The following is an 18,594-nucleotide window of genomic DNA, read 5'->3' on the forward strand; positions in this document are numbered from 1 at the left end:
GCAACAATCAATATCAACAACATACATTGATGCAAAACAACTACTACAAAGCAGTACATTAGATGAGTTTAGATAAGAAAAGTCATAGAGGTTAAAAAAACAGAAGTGGGATAATAATACATTGACTGTTTCCAGCATTCCAAACTATTCATATCTTACCAAGACTTCATTTTATACAAAGTTATCTTCCAAAGAAAGTAGACAGATCTTTCCCTACCAGTAAGTCTGGGCTTTTATCAGTGGATTTTCTGAACAACATTCAGGTTACCTAACAACTAAATGAAGTTGAACTTGTTTAAAAAGAGAAAGAAGAGAATTTACGCTTCTATTATTGTGAGATTAGGGGCTATTAAATATTTAAACCAACAAACAAGTTGACTGTAATATTTGTGAACAGGAAAAAAGTATTAAAGAAAGTCTAATTATAGTCTTAGTTCTGTATTTGCTGTTCTGAAAAGGAAGCCACTTCACTTGACTCTGTAAACAGACCGTGCAAAAGAGAAGGATGGTCTGCAGCTTCACTCGTATCAAACATACACTGCTCAGTTCACTCCCTTTTCTATCCTCCTGCTATCAAGTCAGGCTCCAGCAATCACAGGAAGTTATTTAAGAATTGCTTTTTCTCCTCCCATTGCAGGCAGGTGCAGAACTGCCAGCCCTGACAGCAGCCCCGTGACTCCTGCTTCAACCACAACCATGAACTAGCATGAAAGAAGGAAGCAATTTGCTGCTAATAAAGGAGATCTGTAAATTTCCTACTAGGAGGAAAGCAAGGGCAACTCACTGCTTCTTCCTGGTACAGCATCAGCCACACATTATCTGTAACAGTGTTTCTCAGGCATAATCTGTCATGCTATAGACGTACAATAGAATTTTACTACAGAGCCACAAAGGTCGGATGTTTGTCCAAACCACACGTTATTCCAAAACTTGAAAGAATACCTTTTAGTGAAGATACACCTTTTTAGCACCAGCTTGTTTGATCTTACATCCTAGTTCCCATGTAAAATTTGCCTACCTAATTTTTATTTAGCCATATAAACAGCTTCCGATATGGAAAAGCCAAAACCTTCCTACACAACAGCACACAACTCACAAGGTGAAAAATAACAACAAAACTTCTCCACTTGTCTGCTTCCTTTAGAAGAGAGAATCTTGAATAAACAAACATCAAAAACAAATTACTCGTGAACACAGACATATCTGTTTTGCCTTGAGAAAATGTTTTAGTCTATCTGTAAGAATTAAGTCATGGTTGGAATGCAACATTTACATCATATTAACTATGTCGCATGCCTATGGATGCAGCTCTCCTGCCACACATCCTCGAGCAGACAGAAATGCAACGTGACGTGACCGCCATCTGCTGGTTCTCCTTAAGAGCTGCAGAGTTCAGAAGTTTCTGCTGCACACATTTAGGGTCTCAAAGAGCAAGTCAGAAGCACAACATATTCCACGTTTCCATAAGGCTAAGCTTTATCATTTTAATATTTAGACAGCTCTTCCCAATGGTTCTTTTTATTACTAAGTAGTATCATCGTAACACAGCTACTTCAGTGATTTATGCCTTTTTTTCTCACCTAATCCACCTATGAGCTATAGGGATGTACCATAAGACCCCTTGGTATTAACAGTGTAGCTTGGAAACACGTGATGAATCACTTCTAAGAGCTGCTTTTAAAATGACTTGTTACAATTGCACACCGTTAAGGGATACATTGGAGAAGTTTCAAGATACTCAGTATCAAAGTGGCATGACCGACCTGCAAGAGCGCCTGTCAACTACATAAATCACAGCTGAGCCATTAAAAATTCAAGACTTGGCATTGCAATAGAAGGAATTTGAAAGACAGCACGAATATCAGCGTGCCTAAAAAATTAATAGCTAATGATAATGACTTAGACTTTTCGTAAGCATATGCATCAAGAAGCCAACAGGAACCCAAGACTTAATAACCTGACATATTTCATCCCGTTATCTGCTTTGTAAATCAGATGGGAAAGGAAGAGCTCTATATCCAAATAATAGGCAATAAACGTGCAGTTTAAGCTTGCTGGTACCTGCAAATCTACAGTGGATTGCAAAAATAAGATCCAACTACAGATACTCCAAATTCTGATGTACAGCTGCAAACAATCTATGCTGAAACTTTCGTACCCTCAGTGTAAACAAGCAGCATTCAGGCATAGAGCACTGGCTGCCAAAGCCTATGTGTCTGTAGCAGACAGCATCGTCAAAACCTTATAGATGTTTGTAACAGGAAGGGAGAAAGGAGAGAACCCGGAGACTTGGAAGAAGACTTACAGGAATAAGGGAAGCAGACATAATGGAGGAATGAGATAACAGAAAAGTAGAAAAGTGATCCAGTTGAAAGCTATTCATTATGTTTATGTACATAAATTACAAACAATATTTGAGATGAGTCCAAAAGGAAGTGTAATAAATCCATATATACAAATGAAAACATACCAGATCAAACGTACACTACATGTGAATCAAATACCAAACAAAGCAAACATGAAAGTCTTACTCATGTGTAGGTGCTGTTGCTGAAGATGATTCTTCTTTAGAAGATAAAGTCCATGATTCCTCGTGCCTGGATTCACCTTCTCCTAACTCTCCCATCACCCAGTCAGGTAAATAGTCTGGGCTACTACTTCGAATTCTTGTTGAATTTGGTTCATCAAAATAAATTAACTGTAATTAAAGTAAATGCAAAATCAACACGGGAACATATTTACACGAAGACGTTCTTTATGCTATTCATATAATTTCTTACACAAATACCTGTCACATTAAAATTATTTTCCAGATGAAGTCAATGAGATGTGCAAATATTACCTCCCCACACACGGCAATTAGTACAGCATGCAAGTTTCAAGGTTTTCCTGTACTTTACTTCCTTCAGCACAGGTAACTTGACTGGTCAAGCACCAATAAAGCTGATGCATGCTGTGTTATATTCAGGTCTCCAGAAAACAAACTACAAGCTTATAACACTGCCTATGTGCAATAGCAACATCTTCTCTTTCAAAGTTTAAACAGCTGGAGGTCATGGCAGAAGCCAGAAAGGAAGGCTACTGAGTCACATCAGTTAAGTGCATCATGTTCCATGCAAGAGAGCAATCTGCTGCTTAAGAAAAACTGTACCCATTCAAAAAATTAGGCAGATATAATCTTTCTGCTCATTAACACCTATTTTTATAAGCCTTAGAATCTGAATTCAGAAGAGGAAACAAGTCTCTCATAAAGGATTTTGTACATTGAAAGATATTTCCAACATCAGCTCTAAGACATATAACATAAAAGTCAGCACTGGCCACACACACACCCACTCAATTCATTCCAACTGTTCTTCATGTTTACACCAAATCTAGGACTTGTAGATATTTTCAAGAATAAATGTAAGCAATGAAGTTATGCTCACCATGTATGAAGGTAATGTTTTCAGCATTCCTGGCTCTGGTTCATGTGTGAAGGGTTCTTCTAGCACTCCTCGTTTCAGCATGTGGAGCAATAGTTTTGCATATGAGTTCCGATTCTTCCTTCCTGCTATTCCTGCACCCGCTCCTGAGGGCTCACATAGTTTTTTAACCCACAGCGCACACCTTTGGCGTTCTGAAAAGACAGGCACACGTATAACCACTCATACCATCAGGGAAAACCCAAGGTAGAATATTGTTATTAGTGTTTCTCCATGCACAAGTTTTACCGTATTTACCTGACCTATGCTGCAGCTTTAGTATGTGAGGCTTCATATCCACAACGTAACGATCGAATTCAGCATCCAGCTCTTTCCACGCTTCCTCTTCACCATTCATTTTGAAAGAAAACGCAGCAACCTGTACCATCATCCGCATCGAAATGGACAAAGTTAAACACCACCCTACATCCAGCTCTAGTCGTCCGAGGCCAAACCACGGTGTGCTTTGAGACCAGATGACAAATAAGACTAAATATTTCATTGAACTCATACAGAAATAAGTGGAAATACAAACGTTTAATTAAGTTTTTTACAAGGACATGCTTAGATTTGAAACTGCCAGCCACACGAAAAGGCACATTACACATATATGTATAAAATATGTGTATAAAACAGCACCTACATGCTGCGTTTGTAAGAGTTCCCCCCTCCCCCTATAATTAGCGTTTATTATTATTATTTTAAATCAAAGAACCAGGCAAAAAAAGCACCAAGGAGACTTCAAAGTTAAGTCAGGAGGTTTACAGACACAGCACTGCAAGCAGAGGGCAGCTCCATCCCTACAGCACCACCGGGGTCCCACCCACCCCCCGGGCCGCCCTCCCCGCCGCCGCGCCGCCCGTACCTCGTAGGCCGCGGTGCAGGCCGCGCTCTAACGGGACCTCGCGCAGACCGGGCCGGGCCTGGGGCTCCCGCTCCCCGCTTGAAGGGGAAAGGCCCGGCCGAGCGGCCAACGGTTCAAACCGACCCCACCCCCGCTCCCGGCGGCCTCCGCTGACAGCACGGCCCGGAGCTTCCGTTTCCGAGGGCCGCGTTGTGCGGCGGGATGGCCGGGTGGGTCGGGTTGGGCCGGGGCCTGGTGTGAAGGGGGTTCGGTTCGCGTCCTGATGGTGCTGTTCTGAAATATCTCCGCCTGAATGTGATGTGGGTATTTCTGTTTGTGTGGCACGTGCTATAGGAAATAAAGTCCTGGGTTTAGGAGTGCAAAGGTGTGAGCTGAAGGTGGTCCTGCTGTGCAGCTGAATTACTGTCTGTGCATGCAGTGATGGATGGCAGACTGACCTGATCCATGCCTGCCTGTTATCCAGCCTGACCTTCCCCCTGCCACAGCTTTACTGCTCCCAAATGTTCTATTGCTGTTATCAAAACAAAGATTAGCACTGCCCCAAGTGCTCCCCTTTTACCACAATGAAGCTTCACTCAGTCTCCTCTTCTCTAGGCTGAACAATATATCCACATTGCAATGCACACACATTAAAAACATCAAGAGGGTCCAGCAGAGGCTGAGGCAGCACCCAGAGATGCAGGAGACACCCGACATTCCATGAGGTCCCCCAGGAACCTGGCACAGGGGATGTACCAGGTGCCCCAGTGCACCCTAAAAGCAAAGACTTTAAAGAAGTAGAAGGTAATTCTTGGGTGTGTTGCATTCTTTCATTGCTGCTAGTTGGATACCAGCTGAAATCATTTTTAGCTGTTGCTGGTTGGACCGTGTCTTCATTATGATTAAGAACTGGAAATTAGATAGATAGATAGATAGATAGATAGATAGATAGATAGATAGATAGATAGATAGATAGATAGATTTTTCCAACACAGTAAGACTATCAGGAGACTGACTTGTTCTAAAAGCTGAAGTGCTGAAATTTCCGCCTCTGAATCATCACTTACAATGTCCAGATTTGTCATGGGAATTTTGTAATCAGAATGAAACTGATCTGCTCAAGTCAGTCCAACACAGAGGAGAGAGTTTTGTTACTGAGCAGGCCGTGGGAAGTTTGATGGGTGTAACAACACATCTCTTTCCAGGTAGGCTTTTCAAAGGCAGCATATTGGCTGGGTAACAGGGTAAGACTTGCATTTCTGTTCACCACCAGAGGCCCTTTTTTTGTTGCTTTAAAAGGGAATTTTTAAGCCAAATCTTTTGTATGCTGTTCACTGGTACACATCCAGGGATTGCCTTCAGAGATGAATACCTCTCTGTCATGCTAAACACAAAAATCTTCTCTTTGAAAAACAAAATTTGCTCCTGTGTTTTTGCTGGTGAAAAAGAGTCAGGGCAGAACCAGTGAAATGAACCAGTTCTCCGAGAGAAATTTATTGAGGGAACAGAACCGGTTTCTGGGTCTGCATATCAATTCAAGCAGACAGAGTTTGAAGGCTCCCTGAATTTATGTGATGATTGCTTAACTTTGGTGCAAAAAGAAGGAAAAACAGAATGTTCAGGTAGAGATGGTGGTCTTGTCTTCATCCAAAGCTGCAGCTGGATGTGATGCATAGCCTCCAAAGGAAAGCTCTGGATATACTGTTATAGAACACTTCAATCTTGCAGCCAGAATACAGAACTAATTCCCAATTTGAATTGTAAAAATATGTTCATTTAAGTGAAACACGTGGTACTTTTATGTACCGCATTCTCTTATCTCTCTAACTGTCTCAGCAGGTTGCCACAAGTAACACGAGCACAGCTTACGGCATTCTTTCAAACATCTAAAAAATAAAATGACAGGTTTCACTCACTCATAGCAGCCTTTGGAACACCTCTAGTTGCAATACATTATTTTTCAGACCTTCTAAGCAAACCTTTCATGTCTGAGAAGTTGTGATTCACAAACACTTCACTACTTCAAAGACTTATCAGGTCATAGATTTCCTTCCCCCCAGCCCCCCTCCCCCATCCTTCTTCCTTTAGGAGACTAGATAATAAATTCAGTGTGTGAACATCGACTCCTAAGGGTGATTCTTTCAAGTAGTCAAATACTGCTTATCCAGCTAGGAAGCGGGGCCAGCTGATGTGATGGTTGTCATCCTGCTGTAACTGGGAAAGCTTGTTAACACTGCTTAGAAAAATCTGAATGTTCCTGGAGCAACAGTTTTTGTGCAAAATACAAATCATTTCAGGGAGATACAGGCATATAAACTGTATTTATTCCAGCTTCACAGTCTTTAACTCTGAAAGACAAGTTAATATTAAACTGTGTTTGGTATCTCAGCTAGTGTCCTGAATATCCAGATCCCACACAATGTTCAGACTAGATTTCCAAACAGATATGTTCCTGCCAGGTGATCTGCGTATGTACTTAAGGTGGTTATGAATATTTTGGCTTTTAAGTCAAACACCCTTTAAAGGTTCCATTTAAACATATTAGCAATCAAATGCAGCGTGCTTTGTGCCAACAAAATAGACAATTCTACTCTTAACAACTGAGGAGGCAGCTTCTGCTTCTCTTATCTGCTGATAAGAACCAAGTACTAAATAATAGTGACTGACTCAACCTCTCCTTAAAAATAGGAAAATAAGAGAAAGGATTTCAGGAATACTATGAAAATATTTATGTGCAGCCTTAAAAGATAAAAAAAAGAATCTGTTGGGGGTATGTTCAAAGTTTTCTTAAGAGCAGCTTCAGCATCTTACAGGCCTAGTTTGGTGTTGATATTAATGCTAAATGGATCTTTCACAAAGTTCTAAGGTAGGTTGCTTGTTGTGTAACTTACTTCTCTGTCTTATCACAGAGTAGAATAGAGAATCACATGCGCTTCACTATCAGTTATTGTAAGAGTGCAACAAATATTCCTCCATCATTAGTAGTAAGTTGAAATTTTAAGTATTTTCTGAGTAGAAATACAGACATAAGCACAAGGTTATATAGACTCAATCACAGCAGTGGCCCTCTTATAATGAAATGAAAATTACAGATCACTTCAAATCTGCTTACTGACCAGAAATCATTATTATTGCTCAATGGTGCACAGTTCTCTTTCTTTAAAAGGGAACCGGCTACATTGCATAATATTTAAACAAGATTAAACATTAACTGCTGTTTTAAACAGCAGTTTCTTGTAAAGTTAAAGTCAGGAAAATGGAAACAGTTTTATTAATTTCATCAATATTTTTGAAGTATAGAAGGATCCTTTATCTGACGCCGTTGGTTTTTCAGTGGCGTTTGGACACTTGGTCACTAAACACAGTTTGGAAAGCTCCATCTTTTTGCTTGCCTGAATTCTGGACAATCCCAGGCTGATGAACTTCTGTCCATCTATAATTAAAGGTTGGCTCCTTATCACAGGAGAGAGGAAATGGAATCACAACCCAGCTAATTTCTCATAAGGAAGGCCTTCTATAAATCAGATAAGAGCTAAAGGGTTTGATTGATGTCTAGGTGATACTAAATCAGAACACGCCGTTGGTCAAAAGTTACTTTATTCTGACGGGTTTGCTATTGAGAAGATCATTTATGATGACATAAAAGCTGGAAATATTGAAAGAGAAGTAGTGTAGCGGGGACACTGAGGTAGGCAGAGGAAAGAAAATGGAAGTTAATGGCTGAAACAATGTGCCACAGCTTGTGAAGGAGGCTGGGATAACAGCAGCAGGGAAAAGAGCAGAGACTGCGTACTCAGAGCATCCCATGTTTGCCTGGAATTTACACTCAGAGGTCTTAAGTTGTCCTGTGTAGCCACATATCTGTCTCTGTTAGACATTCAGTACTGCTTTGCTTCTTTGACTCATTACAAATCTTCACACGGTTTCATGTCTGATGGGTCCGTCTTAACAAGACTTGAAAAGAAGCCACGCTCTGTTGAAAACAAGAGGTTAAGACCTTGAGTTAAAATCCCACAGTGTTCAGTGGCTGAAAACGATGCATCTCAAGGGCTCTGCTGGATAAGGAGTGAATTTTTCTTGGTGTAAACTGCTGGGAGAAATTCACTATTTTAATTTCTGAGCTAAGTGACGTCCACCTGAAGGCAAACCAAACACAAGGAGGTTTTCACCACAGGTATTCAGTGTTCCTTCCTTCACCTAGGAGTGAAAAAACACTTGCGAAGAATATTGACAAAACAGGTGCAAAGCACTTCTTCTTGCTGATCAACTTTGCTATTACATCGCTTTATTTACTCTAAATAACAGAGTGCCTGTGAACCAGTTCCTCCAGCATCACGATGGCTGTCAGCTGCTTTTTAACTCTTGACCCAACATCAGAAGCAGTCAGAGTAATATGGGGGCAGTTCAGCAGAGCAGCAGTGAGCTGGGCTGAGGCAGGGCCTAAGCTCTAGAAGTTGACTCAAGGATTTATGAAATCCCACAACACTTCACCTCTGGCCCTTTGGTTGGGCTAGACCTCTAATTAACACCTCTTGGGAGCTGGAGAAGGATTTCTTCCTAAATGCCAAAGAACTTTAGCACAAGACAGGTGAATCAGCTGGTCAAATACAGCTTGAAGATGAACTGGGACATTGCCTCAATGACACAGACAGGCAGCTGTGGTAAAACTAACCCAGCTCTTACCTTTAAAGCAGAAAGGGAGAGTGAGATTGCCGTCCACACACTGAACAGGCACAGTGTAGGCGCAGGATTTCTCTTTATTCTTGCAGTAGAAGGATATAGTTTCACCATGCATGATGCCTTCCTTAAGATCACTCTGAACTCGTTTCTTCTCCCCTTCGTATAAGACTACAGCTTTCTTTACTGGAATTTTACATGGCTCTGTAAACAATCCAATTATAAGCAACACGTAAGGATGGTTAAAGCTCTGCTTTGAAACATGATTCAAATAGATCCCATGAGAAATTAGTATTAGAGAATGAAAAGTGCTGTGGCCCAAACACATGCAATACTTCTGCTGATATTATGGTACTGAAGAACTTTGCAACCCTGTAAACAGGAGCAAAAAATTCCAGTGAAAGTTTATCCCCAGTGAAATTCCTAACTATATTAAATAGGAAGATGACTGGAAATATTCAGATATAATACATTTTGGTGTCTGATTATTGGAGTCAATTCCAATACATCACTGTATAGAACATTGAATGCTGCAGGTCAGATTATCAGGGCCTTGAAATCACAGCTTCAATTTACTTGTCAGCGGTACTCTTTTAGGAAAATGGAGTCAAATTAGTTTCTATATGTGTACCTTTGCAGGATGGCTTTGTGGACCAGTTCCCTGTCTTCTCACATCGGGAGTGCTTAGGTCCCTCCAGCACGTATCTGGACTGGCAGCTGAAGCTGACACTTTCGTTGTAGTGATATGTTCTACGAACAGCAAAATTTAAGAACCCATTTTCTATTCCAGTTGGAGCAGGACAAGTGACAGCTGCAGAACAGCAACAAAAGAGAAACAAAGCTTTGTCACCGCTTCAGTTCTAAAGGATGCAGTATGTACTTCAAAAATGCATGTAAAATTGTGACGTTGGTTCATTTCAGCATCTTGAATGGGAGAACAGTCAGGGGAAATATTAAATAAATAAAGAATTTAAATACATCTGCTGTGGTTATACCCAAAATGTGGTATCATTTCACTGTGAGATTCTCTAACCTAAGGACGAGGTTGTCTGCCTCTGAGATGAATGCCAGCATTTAGCAGAGAGGTGTCCCCACACTTGGGCAGCCAGGCTGCCTCCACGCTGGTTGCTGTTTCGCAGCCTTGTTTGCACAACCTTCATACCTGCAGCAAATATTTTGTCAACCCCATTTGTGTGCAGTCTTGCAGACGCTGTCAGTGATCACCTTGCATTCATGATTCTGACTTTCAGAATGAGTGTGCCGTATGTTTGCAAATAATATCCTCTTTTTCCCCTGTGAAATAGTTGTTCTTATATGTTGACACATACAATTTTAGGGTTATGTTTCACTGGTGCTGAAAGTCAGTTACCCACCCCTGCACTCCGGAATGCTGCTCCAGGTGCCATCGGCCTGGCAGGTTGCTGTCTCATTTCCAATAAGAGCCAGAGGTGGTACACATTCAAATGCAATTGTGTCCATGAAGTAAGAAACGTTCCCAGGCTTTAAGAGACGGTAAGAAAGGACTCCAAATTCAGGAAGTGAGGGAGGTGCACAGGTCACAGCTGGAAAAATACAGCATTCTTAGAAAGAAAAGCTTAACAACTGAATTGTTGCTGCTATCACAGGAGCAACTTGCTTATAGCTAAAGTAACCCACACAGTGCCTTATGGAAGTATAGCTACCAAAACATAAAAGATCAGGTTAAAAGTCTCAGGAGCTTTTCCACGTGTAATTCATGATTTTTGCTATGTTATTTATACTATGTTATGCAGTATCGTGTTTTTTCCATAAAACTATACAGGACAGATCATAGCAAAAACATGGATAGAAGCTGTAAATTATGTTGCTATCCTCTTTTTTTATACACAGGGAAGATGAATTTAAAGGGATGAACAACTTCCCCTCAGCTGTAAATTGCATCCCTGATCCTGGCCTTTCATAGGTCTTTAAAGTGTATTTCTCTATAATGAGAATCCACATTTCTAAAACTAAATAAAGAAACTACTTCTTGATTGATCCTAATCTTTTTTAGAACACTGAAATGGGAGGCTTCTGAAGAAGAGTATATGTAATTTTGAGTGATGTAAAGGAGCCCTTCCATAATAACAATAAGGATGCAGTAGTTTTGGGGTATCTGAGCACATACGTTGACACTGTGGGGGGATTCCACTCCACTTGCCATCTGACATGCATTGGCTCGTCCTTGACCCAACAAGGGTGTAACTGTAAACAAAAAGATCTGGTTATCAGAAAGCTTAATGAACCTTTTTGTATTGAGAGAAATCAGTTTGTTCTTTGTGAAGATTTCCATTGCCCACATGCAGATTTAACAACATTCCAGTTGTTGAGAAATAGTAGAGAATCCTTCTCTAATTCAAGCACTTACTAACCTGAAGCGAAGTTTAGACTCAAACATGAAAATGTGTTAATATCCAGGTATTACAAATTGCCAGAAAGAATGCTTGATACAACAAGGCATTTCCCCTTCAACTCTATATTCTATTTTAATGTTACAATAATTCCTATAACTGATTAATATTGGGGATATTTTGTATCTATCATATCTGTATCACATAACTGCATCCTAGTAAGTTATTGTTAGTGAAATCAAATCAATACAAGTCCCATTGCTACATTTGATATCATAGGTGGATTAATTTATTCCTTCTCTTGTCTGTTTTGCAGAAGATGGAGTTAACTGAGGTTTTAGTACTCTTCATTGAACTTCGTCCTACAGTTCACCTAGGATCTTCCTAGGTAAGCACTGTTTATTAATCACTTGCTCAGAGTGACTGCATGCTGCCATCAAATATCTCTGCATTTAAGTTAACTATGTTTCTTTAAATGCATCCTCATTTCTAAACCAGGAGGCAGCCTTCAGTAAAAGTGCATTTGCTCCAGGGACTAAATTAGGATTAACCTCATGTTTTCATTTTCTGAGCTTAGAAAGACACGGAAACAAATTTTTCAGCCTCCAGATCCTGACAGCACGATGACTCAGATGGAGATTATCCTTTGTGTGCTGTAGGATTTCATCTCATGATGTAATAAGAGGATTTTAAAAGCAAGGGGAAGTGATCTGGAATGAATCTTTGCATAAAATTTCTGCTACTTTCATGGTTTTCAGGTCTGCAAGACATTGCTTTGGAGTAGCAAAGCCCCAGGATACAATAGTCAGAGCTAAACAGAGAAGGACCCCAGATATGCCATTTTTAAGTCCCTGAAGTGCAGGTGGATTTTAGTGTGGGATTTCCGAAGCTCCTTGGCTTGCAGTGCTGCAGGATGCAATAGTACAACATAGTGCTGTGGTTTAGATTTTTGTACTGAGTGCTTACCCTGGATCACATGAAAAACTTAAAGAACTCCGGTAGTGGAAATCTCTAGAATCAACTGTTCCATGCTGCAAGGGGCCAGGGTTGGGACATCTCTTTGCTGTTAATCAAAGTTTAAAAAAGGATAGTATTATTTCACAAGGCATGAAGCTAACATAGTGGAAACAGGTTGTTCTTAAAGGGACCTGAGTGCTTTCCATGTTTTTCCACTTCTGTGGACTACATTTCATAACCTGTTTTACATTTCTATCAGAACACAGCAATGCTAGTTTCAAAGTTTTTGTGATGAAAATGTTTTTTTGCAGTTGATTGTCAGAGGAAAACAGCTGTAATGCAATTAAATGATGAAAATGAATAGCGATTGATAGGCAGATATTGTCGACCAGTGTATGTCATTTGTAGTATAAGCAACACTGAGATGAGCCCTTACTTACGTAGGCATAAGAGCGTGTTGAGAGGCCACCTGCCATTGGGCTGGCAGATGTACTTCCTCTGGCCGTTGTTGGGGACAAACCCCGGCCTGCAGGTGTATTCAATTTCCTCACCCACGTTATACTCATTTTTGACCACATCGATTGTGGCAAACAGCACTTCTGGTGGCTTGGGACAGACTGGAAGAGAGGAGAAAATATACAAAAAGCAAAGCAGAAAGCTTGAGATATTCAGGTTTCTCTATTACAAGCAATTCTCTTTCTCTGGGTTTCCTCAGTTACGCTCCAGGTTAGGACTTGCTGTTAGGATGTGGAAGGCACTTACCTTTTGCTCCAAGAGCAGAGTGGGTCAGAGCAGCCGCACACAGGAGCAGGGCCAGGGAGTACATTGCTGCCAGCCCACCAGCTTCCCCAGTGACTCTCAGGCCAGTGGTCCCCCCCTTAAAAATAAAGGCATCCATAAAAGGATGGTTACATATTAACTCTTTGTATTTATTCCCACCCAAGTAAACAGAAGATAAAAGGGTCCTTGTGTTGCTGGAATAAAGGATGATACAACCATCACATGTTGTGCTTGCACATAATGCAGGGATTCAAACAGCCTCTACTGAAAATGTCTCCTCTCCGGTTGGTTCTGCAGAGCATCTCCTGCAGGGAGTGATGGTTTTGAGAAAACAATATTATCTTCTCAGCATCTGTAGAGGCTGAGGATGGTTGGATCAAAGAATAGAAGTGTCATGGAGAAGCTTTTGTTTCTCACTTGAGCTTGTACTCTTCCATATATGAAAGAGTTATAGAAAAAAATTAAAAGCAAAGTCACAGAATCACAGAATCAAAGTGACTCGTATTGGTGTGACACTGGTGTTGTCGTAGGCCTCCTGTGATAACACCAGCTTAATGGTCGTTTGTGCTGGATGATGATCTGGCCTGTAAAAACAGGCTCCATGGGCCTGTTCTGTCTGATTCATGTTGCCAGTCATCATCTTTCAATTAGCAGATAACTAGTTGGCCATTGCTTTACTACTTCTCTCATGATTCACAGTGCCAGCACTGCAGGAAAAGTGAAAGACTGGGTCTGGATTGTGCTTAATTTGTGACAAGGAACTCAGATTCGAATCGTGTTTTTGGGTGGCATAGAAACTTGTTCTGACTCTGCCACTTGGGGTCATCAAGTCAAAACCATCAACTGATGCTCCGATCAGTGCATTTTTCCTAATTTAGCAGATTTTAATTGCAGGAACATCTCAAGTGCAACCAAAATAACATTTGTGTAATCATTGTTCCCCAGTTTGCTGTTTCTAATCTCAGTATCCTCCTTGCCTGCTGACTCACAGCCTGTGAGGGGGAGTGAGGGACACTGGGAGCTCAGACAAGAAGCTAGGTTATGTCAGATCCTTCCTGCTGTGATCTTAAATACTTTGTTTATTTTTGCTTCATACACTTTCTCTTTCTGCATTTGCAACACAGACTTTAGCCACAACATTAAACAATTAGGAACATGCTGGTCTTATCAGAAATAAAAATACGTGGATGGCTTGCTCAAAATGTTTACCAAATACACAGTGCCAAAGGGCAAAGTACAACCTCTAAATCAACCAAAACTATAGGCCTGATTTTCTGTTTTCATATCAGCTTATTTCTCCTTTTGTCCCAGTCTACTTCTTCCTTTTCTTTCTCTACAGATTTTTCACCCTTCCCAACACACTGCTGTGCTGTGCTGAACTTTCTTGCATTTGGCTTTTGTCCTTCCTCAGACCTGCTTACTCTTTCGCTTGCATGTCTGTGTTTAAAATAGTACAGGAATAGAGGGACGCGATTTAATCAATTTCGATGCTATGTGAGCAGTTCTCACTGTGCTCAGCAGATGGCAGAATGTACCAAAGTACATGTGCCACACACCTGTAAACTCCAACTGAAGTTTCCTATGCTACTTTGAGAAGTCATATAACAGAAATTGGGCTGCATAAAGCACACAGTGACCTTTGCACGTCGCTTAAACAACCATTGTGTGCAGTAACTTCACGACTTCTAAAACTGGAAATAAAGCTTTGAATAATTGCGTATGAAACTGAAAGAGAAGTACTGAAGGATGAGTTCCATGCAACTGCACAGTGACTACCAGTATTGTGATTTATTTGGAAGACATTCTTTTCTGAAATACGAGTCATCAGGATGCATGTTGCCAATAACTCTGCCTTCTTCCATAGCTGCACGGGAGGGATTCACCTCAGCAGAGCATGAATAAACCATTCTTGTTCTCTCTATATTTGGTGATAATATGCAACTGTTTATATCATTTGACTTCTCATCACATCCATGTGTTATTTATTACTAGAGCTCCTATAAGCCTGGTATAAAGCAAAACTTTTTGTTAGTGGCCATATAAATGCAAAGCAGACTGATGTTCTCTACCACAAATAGTATTATATTCTAAGGGAAGAAATGCTGTCTGCGGGCAGAGTAGTATAAAGACACGCTGAGATGATATTGGCTAGCACAATATGCACAGTATCAATGTCACAGCATCCTGTTACCCGTTTTTGTGCTAGCACAACCAAAAAGAAGAGTATGTAGGAGGGGTGTGAATGAACTTTGCAGAAGCTGTGCTGCCTGGGCAGAAATACGAAGGGCAGCAAAGCAGAGATCAAGAGTGTGTGTTTGAAAAGATAGCAATCTAATGATGGAGCCCAGCGTCACTCACTGAGCAGAGTAGTTTCATTAATGAATAAAAGATGGGGAGAGGATAAGTCAGCAAAGCCATAAAAGTGGAAATGGAAACATGAAAGAGTTTAAAACAAAAAATAAAAACTGGGAGAAAAAATGGAGGGTTACTAAAAGAAAAATGATGAAAACCAGCCTATATAGCAGCATTCTTGCTTGATACCAGGGGTCAACTGGAGCTGTCAAGACAAGAGGAGATACACTGTGGTAATTGGGACACAGGATAATAAGCGGCTGGACAAAGACTTTCAGGCAGAAATGGTCTCTCCAAGAGATATTTTGCAGAAAGTTTGCAGGAACAAGACAGACTGGAGGTCAGGTCACCAAAGTAACTTCTCCCCAGCTAATGAGCCAGACTTTCCTTTAATCTCTCCACCTGCTCCTCCAACTGATGCTATCGTTTTCATGATCTCATAGGATTTGTCACACCTCTGCTGCTGCCACGGGCTTGCTGGCAGTCTGTCCTTTTAGGTGATATGTTGGGTCATGTCAGCCACCATTCCCAAGGAGTGTTCTTCAACCATAAAATGTGTGATATAGCCCAGTCAGTTCAAAATGCAGATGTTTCTCGAATCACACAGAATGTATTGCTTAAGGACACCGAGATAAAATATTAAAGAGATTGAATGCAGTTCTCATTTTGTGCCAGCATCCCCTTAGTGAGGTCCTCTCTCTCTGGCATGAAAGCTGGGTTTGGATCTGTGCTTGGACCAACATCATCTTTATCCTACAAAGAGGAGACACTCAGATTCCAGCTTATTTCTTGTTGTTCCTTTTGTTTCACGCATCCATCACTGGGTTTGTAGGTGTGTGTGCCTGCTGCTCTCTCTGGATATGAGGAGATGACGGTCAGATGGTTCACGGCTGACTCCATGCTCCTCTATGGGAGCAGGTGTTAAGTTGCAGGTCCAATCATTGCCCTTCGTATTGCTGTGATAGTTCTATTAATATTTGTTCAAAGTTCATTTATGCTCTGCACAAACAGTTTTATCACCTCCACTCGATACATCCGATATTGGAGTGCTCCATAGCACTGAAGAGATAACAAATGTAAGAAGGTAAACTGCATCATTTCCAGCCTTAAAGAAAAATAATTGCCTTTAGTTCTGGCCAAGCTGAGGCTATTTCCTAAATAGTGGTTCCATTTAATATTTAATATAGAGCTGTGTAGATAATTTAGCTTTATGTATTCATGCTTAGCAAAATATTCAGCCAACCAAAAGCCAAGATCCATCTGCCCTGAATTAGTTTTCCAGTCGATGTTCCCTACCTGCTGAAAGTAAACACGTGGTAATTTACACTGACCTGGAAGGACGTCTTGCTGACATCAAAAGTAAACAACACCTGTGTAACTTTTGAAAATAGTCACATAATTTAGGGTTAAATGGCACTTTGATTTCAGTAACAGAAGTTAGTGCAAAAGTTATCATTTCAGTCCTCAGGTCTCTTTAAGCATCCAGCACTTTACAGGAGGTGTGGTATGAGAATACCCATTCCTGTATTAACCTGAGCTGCTGGTGAGCTGACAGGAGCAGTTCCCCAGGTCTGAGCAGGTCTGTGCCATTGCACAGAGATGTTCCATTTTTCACATACATTCAACTCACATTGTGTAAAACCAGAGAGTATTTTAAAGCCACTTCCTCCTCTCCGCCTTCTCATTTCCTGCACAGAAAATCCCGAGAATCTCTCACAGTTGTACTGCAACACAAATATTGTAAAACAGTCTGTTCCTCTGATTATTTTTTCTGAGTTTTCTCTTTAAAATAATCCTGTGCTATATATCAGGAATGTTGAAATATGAAGACTTGGGGGCAAATTGTTCTCCATCAGAGTATGACTCTGCAGTGGCCAGCCAGGTTAATGCGGAGATTGGAGAAGGCAGGGTACTTACCCAGCTCATATCAAACCCAGTATTTTCTCTCACAAAGCCTGAAAATACGTTTTCTAGATTTCTTTCATCATTAATCTTCTGCTTTCCATGAAGTCGGATTTCTATGAGAGCTTCATTATAGAAATGTACTGCCTCAGGTTGTCATATTGTTTACAAGTTGGGGAGAGTTCAGCCCCAGCCAGGATCTCACACGGGTTCTCCCAGAGAAGCACAGTGCAGCAGGGAGGCACTTTGTGCTTCCAGTACATCAGGAACACCATTAACATTTCACCACTTTGCAATCCAATGGAGCAATACTCGCAAGCTTCCATTCCAGAGTGACTCCATTGCTCTGATGAGGACTTCTATGGGTAAATGAGAGCACTTTCATGCTGCCTCTGCCTCCCTTGGCACATCACCACTGTACTATCAGAAAGCCCAGCTAACGCCAGATTTACTTACTGCCGTTCTTCGGTTATCCAAATGACAGATAAGGGGATCAATAATTAAGGAGTTGTTAGATGTATTCATCCACATAAAAAACTTCATTTAAAAGTGCGTGTGTCTCAGAGCAGCCGAGAATCAATGAGCTTTGGCAGTGTCAGAGGCTTCCGCTGCTATTGCCAAATAAATCAGCAGCTTCAATCTAGAGAGATCCTCTGATCTCTATTAACCCATGGATATGATCTGTGAAATTCTTTCTGGGAAGAATTCCAGAGTGTTCCAGATGAACAAATTCATCTTCTTTGCTATTCTACTCCTGTGCTGTGTACGATGTAATCAAAAGGTGGGTACTGGTCTCTCTTACAGCCAAAGCCCAAACCCTCACAAGGCAGTCTGGGGCTCCTCAGTGCTTCATGGGGGAGTTCATAGGGGATTTCATCACTGTTTTTATGCCTAACTTGAATCAAGTGATATGGAACTAACAACGTAACAAGACTAGAAATTTGTGCCAAATTTTTGTTAGTCAACACAAATAATTGACTGTAATATTTCCTCGTATGTTTTTAATCTGGTTCTTTTAGCAGATTTACTCCAAAAAGAGAATTTTCCCACTTCGATGTTGTCTGAAAAAACTGAAAAATCTCAGAACTGGAAATTTCATAAAACATTGGATCCAGGTTAAGGCCATCGACCTGTAGAAGCTGAATTTGAAGTTTTCTTGAATATATAAACTGAAGTGAGGTTAGTGCTAATGTGATAGGGAAGATCAGTTTGCCCTGTGCTGGATGTTCCGCACAAAACTCCTGCGGCT

The 18,594-nt window shown here is 40.9% G+C and overlaps 2 protein-coding genes across 7 annotated transcripts in view; both read right to left on the reverse strand.

Annotated features, from left to right (window-relative positions):
• The window catches only part of CEP112 (centrosomal protein 112), a 123,171-nt gene extending 118,694 nt beyond the window's left edge, over positions 1–4,477 (reverse strand). For 4 of the 6 annotated variants that reach the window (XR_014936658.1, XR_014936656.1, XM_085522543.1 and 1 more), the window contains exons 1-4: positions 4,330–4,477; positions 3,723–3,843; positions 3,429–3,619; positions 2,532–2,698 (exon numbers count right to left, since the gene is read on the reverse strand). Coding sequence is in view for 3 of the 6 variants with exons in the window: in XM_085522543.1 (XP_085378669.1) it covers positions 2,532–2,698; positions 3,429–3,619; positions 3,723–3,822 (458 nt within the window). In the remaining 3 variants the exon portion in view is untranslated. The remainder of the gene's footprint in view (positions 1–2,531; positions 2,699–3,428; positions 3,620–3,722; positions 3,844–4,329) is intronic. The other 2 variants (XR_014936657.1, XM_085522542.1) reach the window with 1 other exon arrangement.
• A 3,411-nt stretch (positions 4,478–7,888) lies between these two features.
• APOH (apolipoprotein H) lies at positions 7,889–13,169 on the reverse strand. The gene is made up of 8 exons (XM_015880169.3): positions 13,074–13,169; positions 12,752–12,928; positions 12,321–12,417; positions 11,132–11,208; positions 10,359–10,547; positions 9,617–9,796; positions 8,992–9,189; positions 7,889–8,281 (listed from the first exon to the last, which is right to left on the reverse strand). The coding sequence occupies exons 1-8, from the start codon at positions 13,135–13,137 to the stop codon at positions 8,214–8,216; spliced, it is 1,050 nt and encodes a 349-aa protein (XP_015735655.1). The 5' UTR covers positions 13,138–13,169; the 3' UTR covers positions 7,889–8,213.
• Between the last annotated feature and the right edge of the window lie 5,425 nt (positions 13,170–18,594).

Source organism: Coturnix japonica, chromosome 23, assembly GCF_054131305.1.
Source record: "Coturnix japonica strain WE chromosome 23, WE-NBRP24, whole genome shotgun sequence".
Taxonomy (NCBI): domain Eukaryota; kingdom Metazoa; phylum Chordata; class Aves; order Galliformes; family Phasianidae; genus Coturnix; species Coturnix japonica.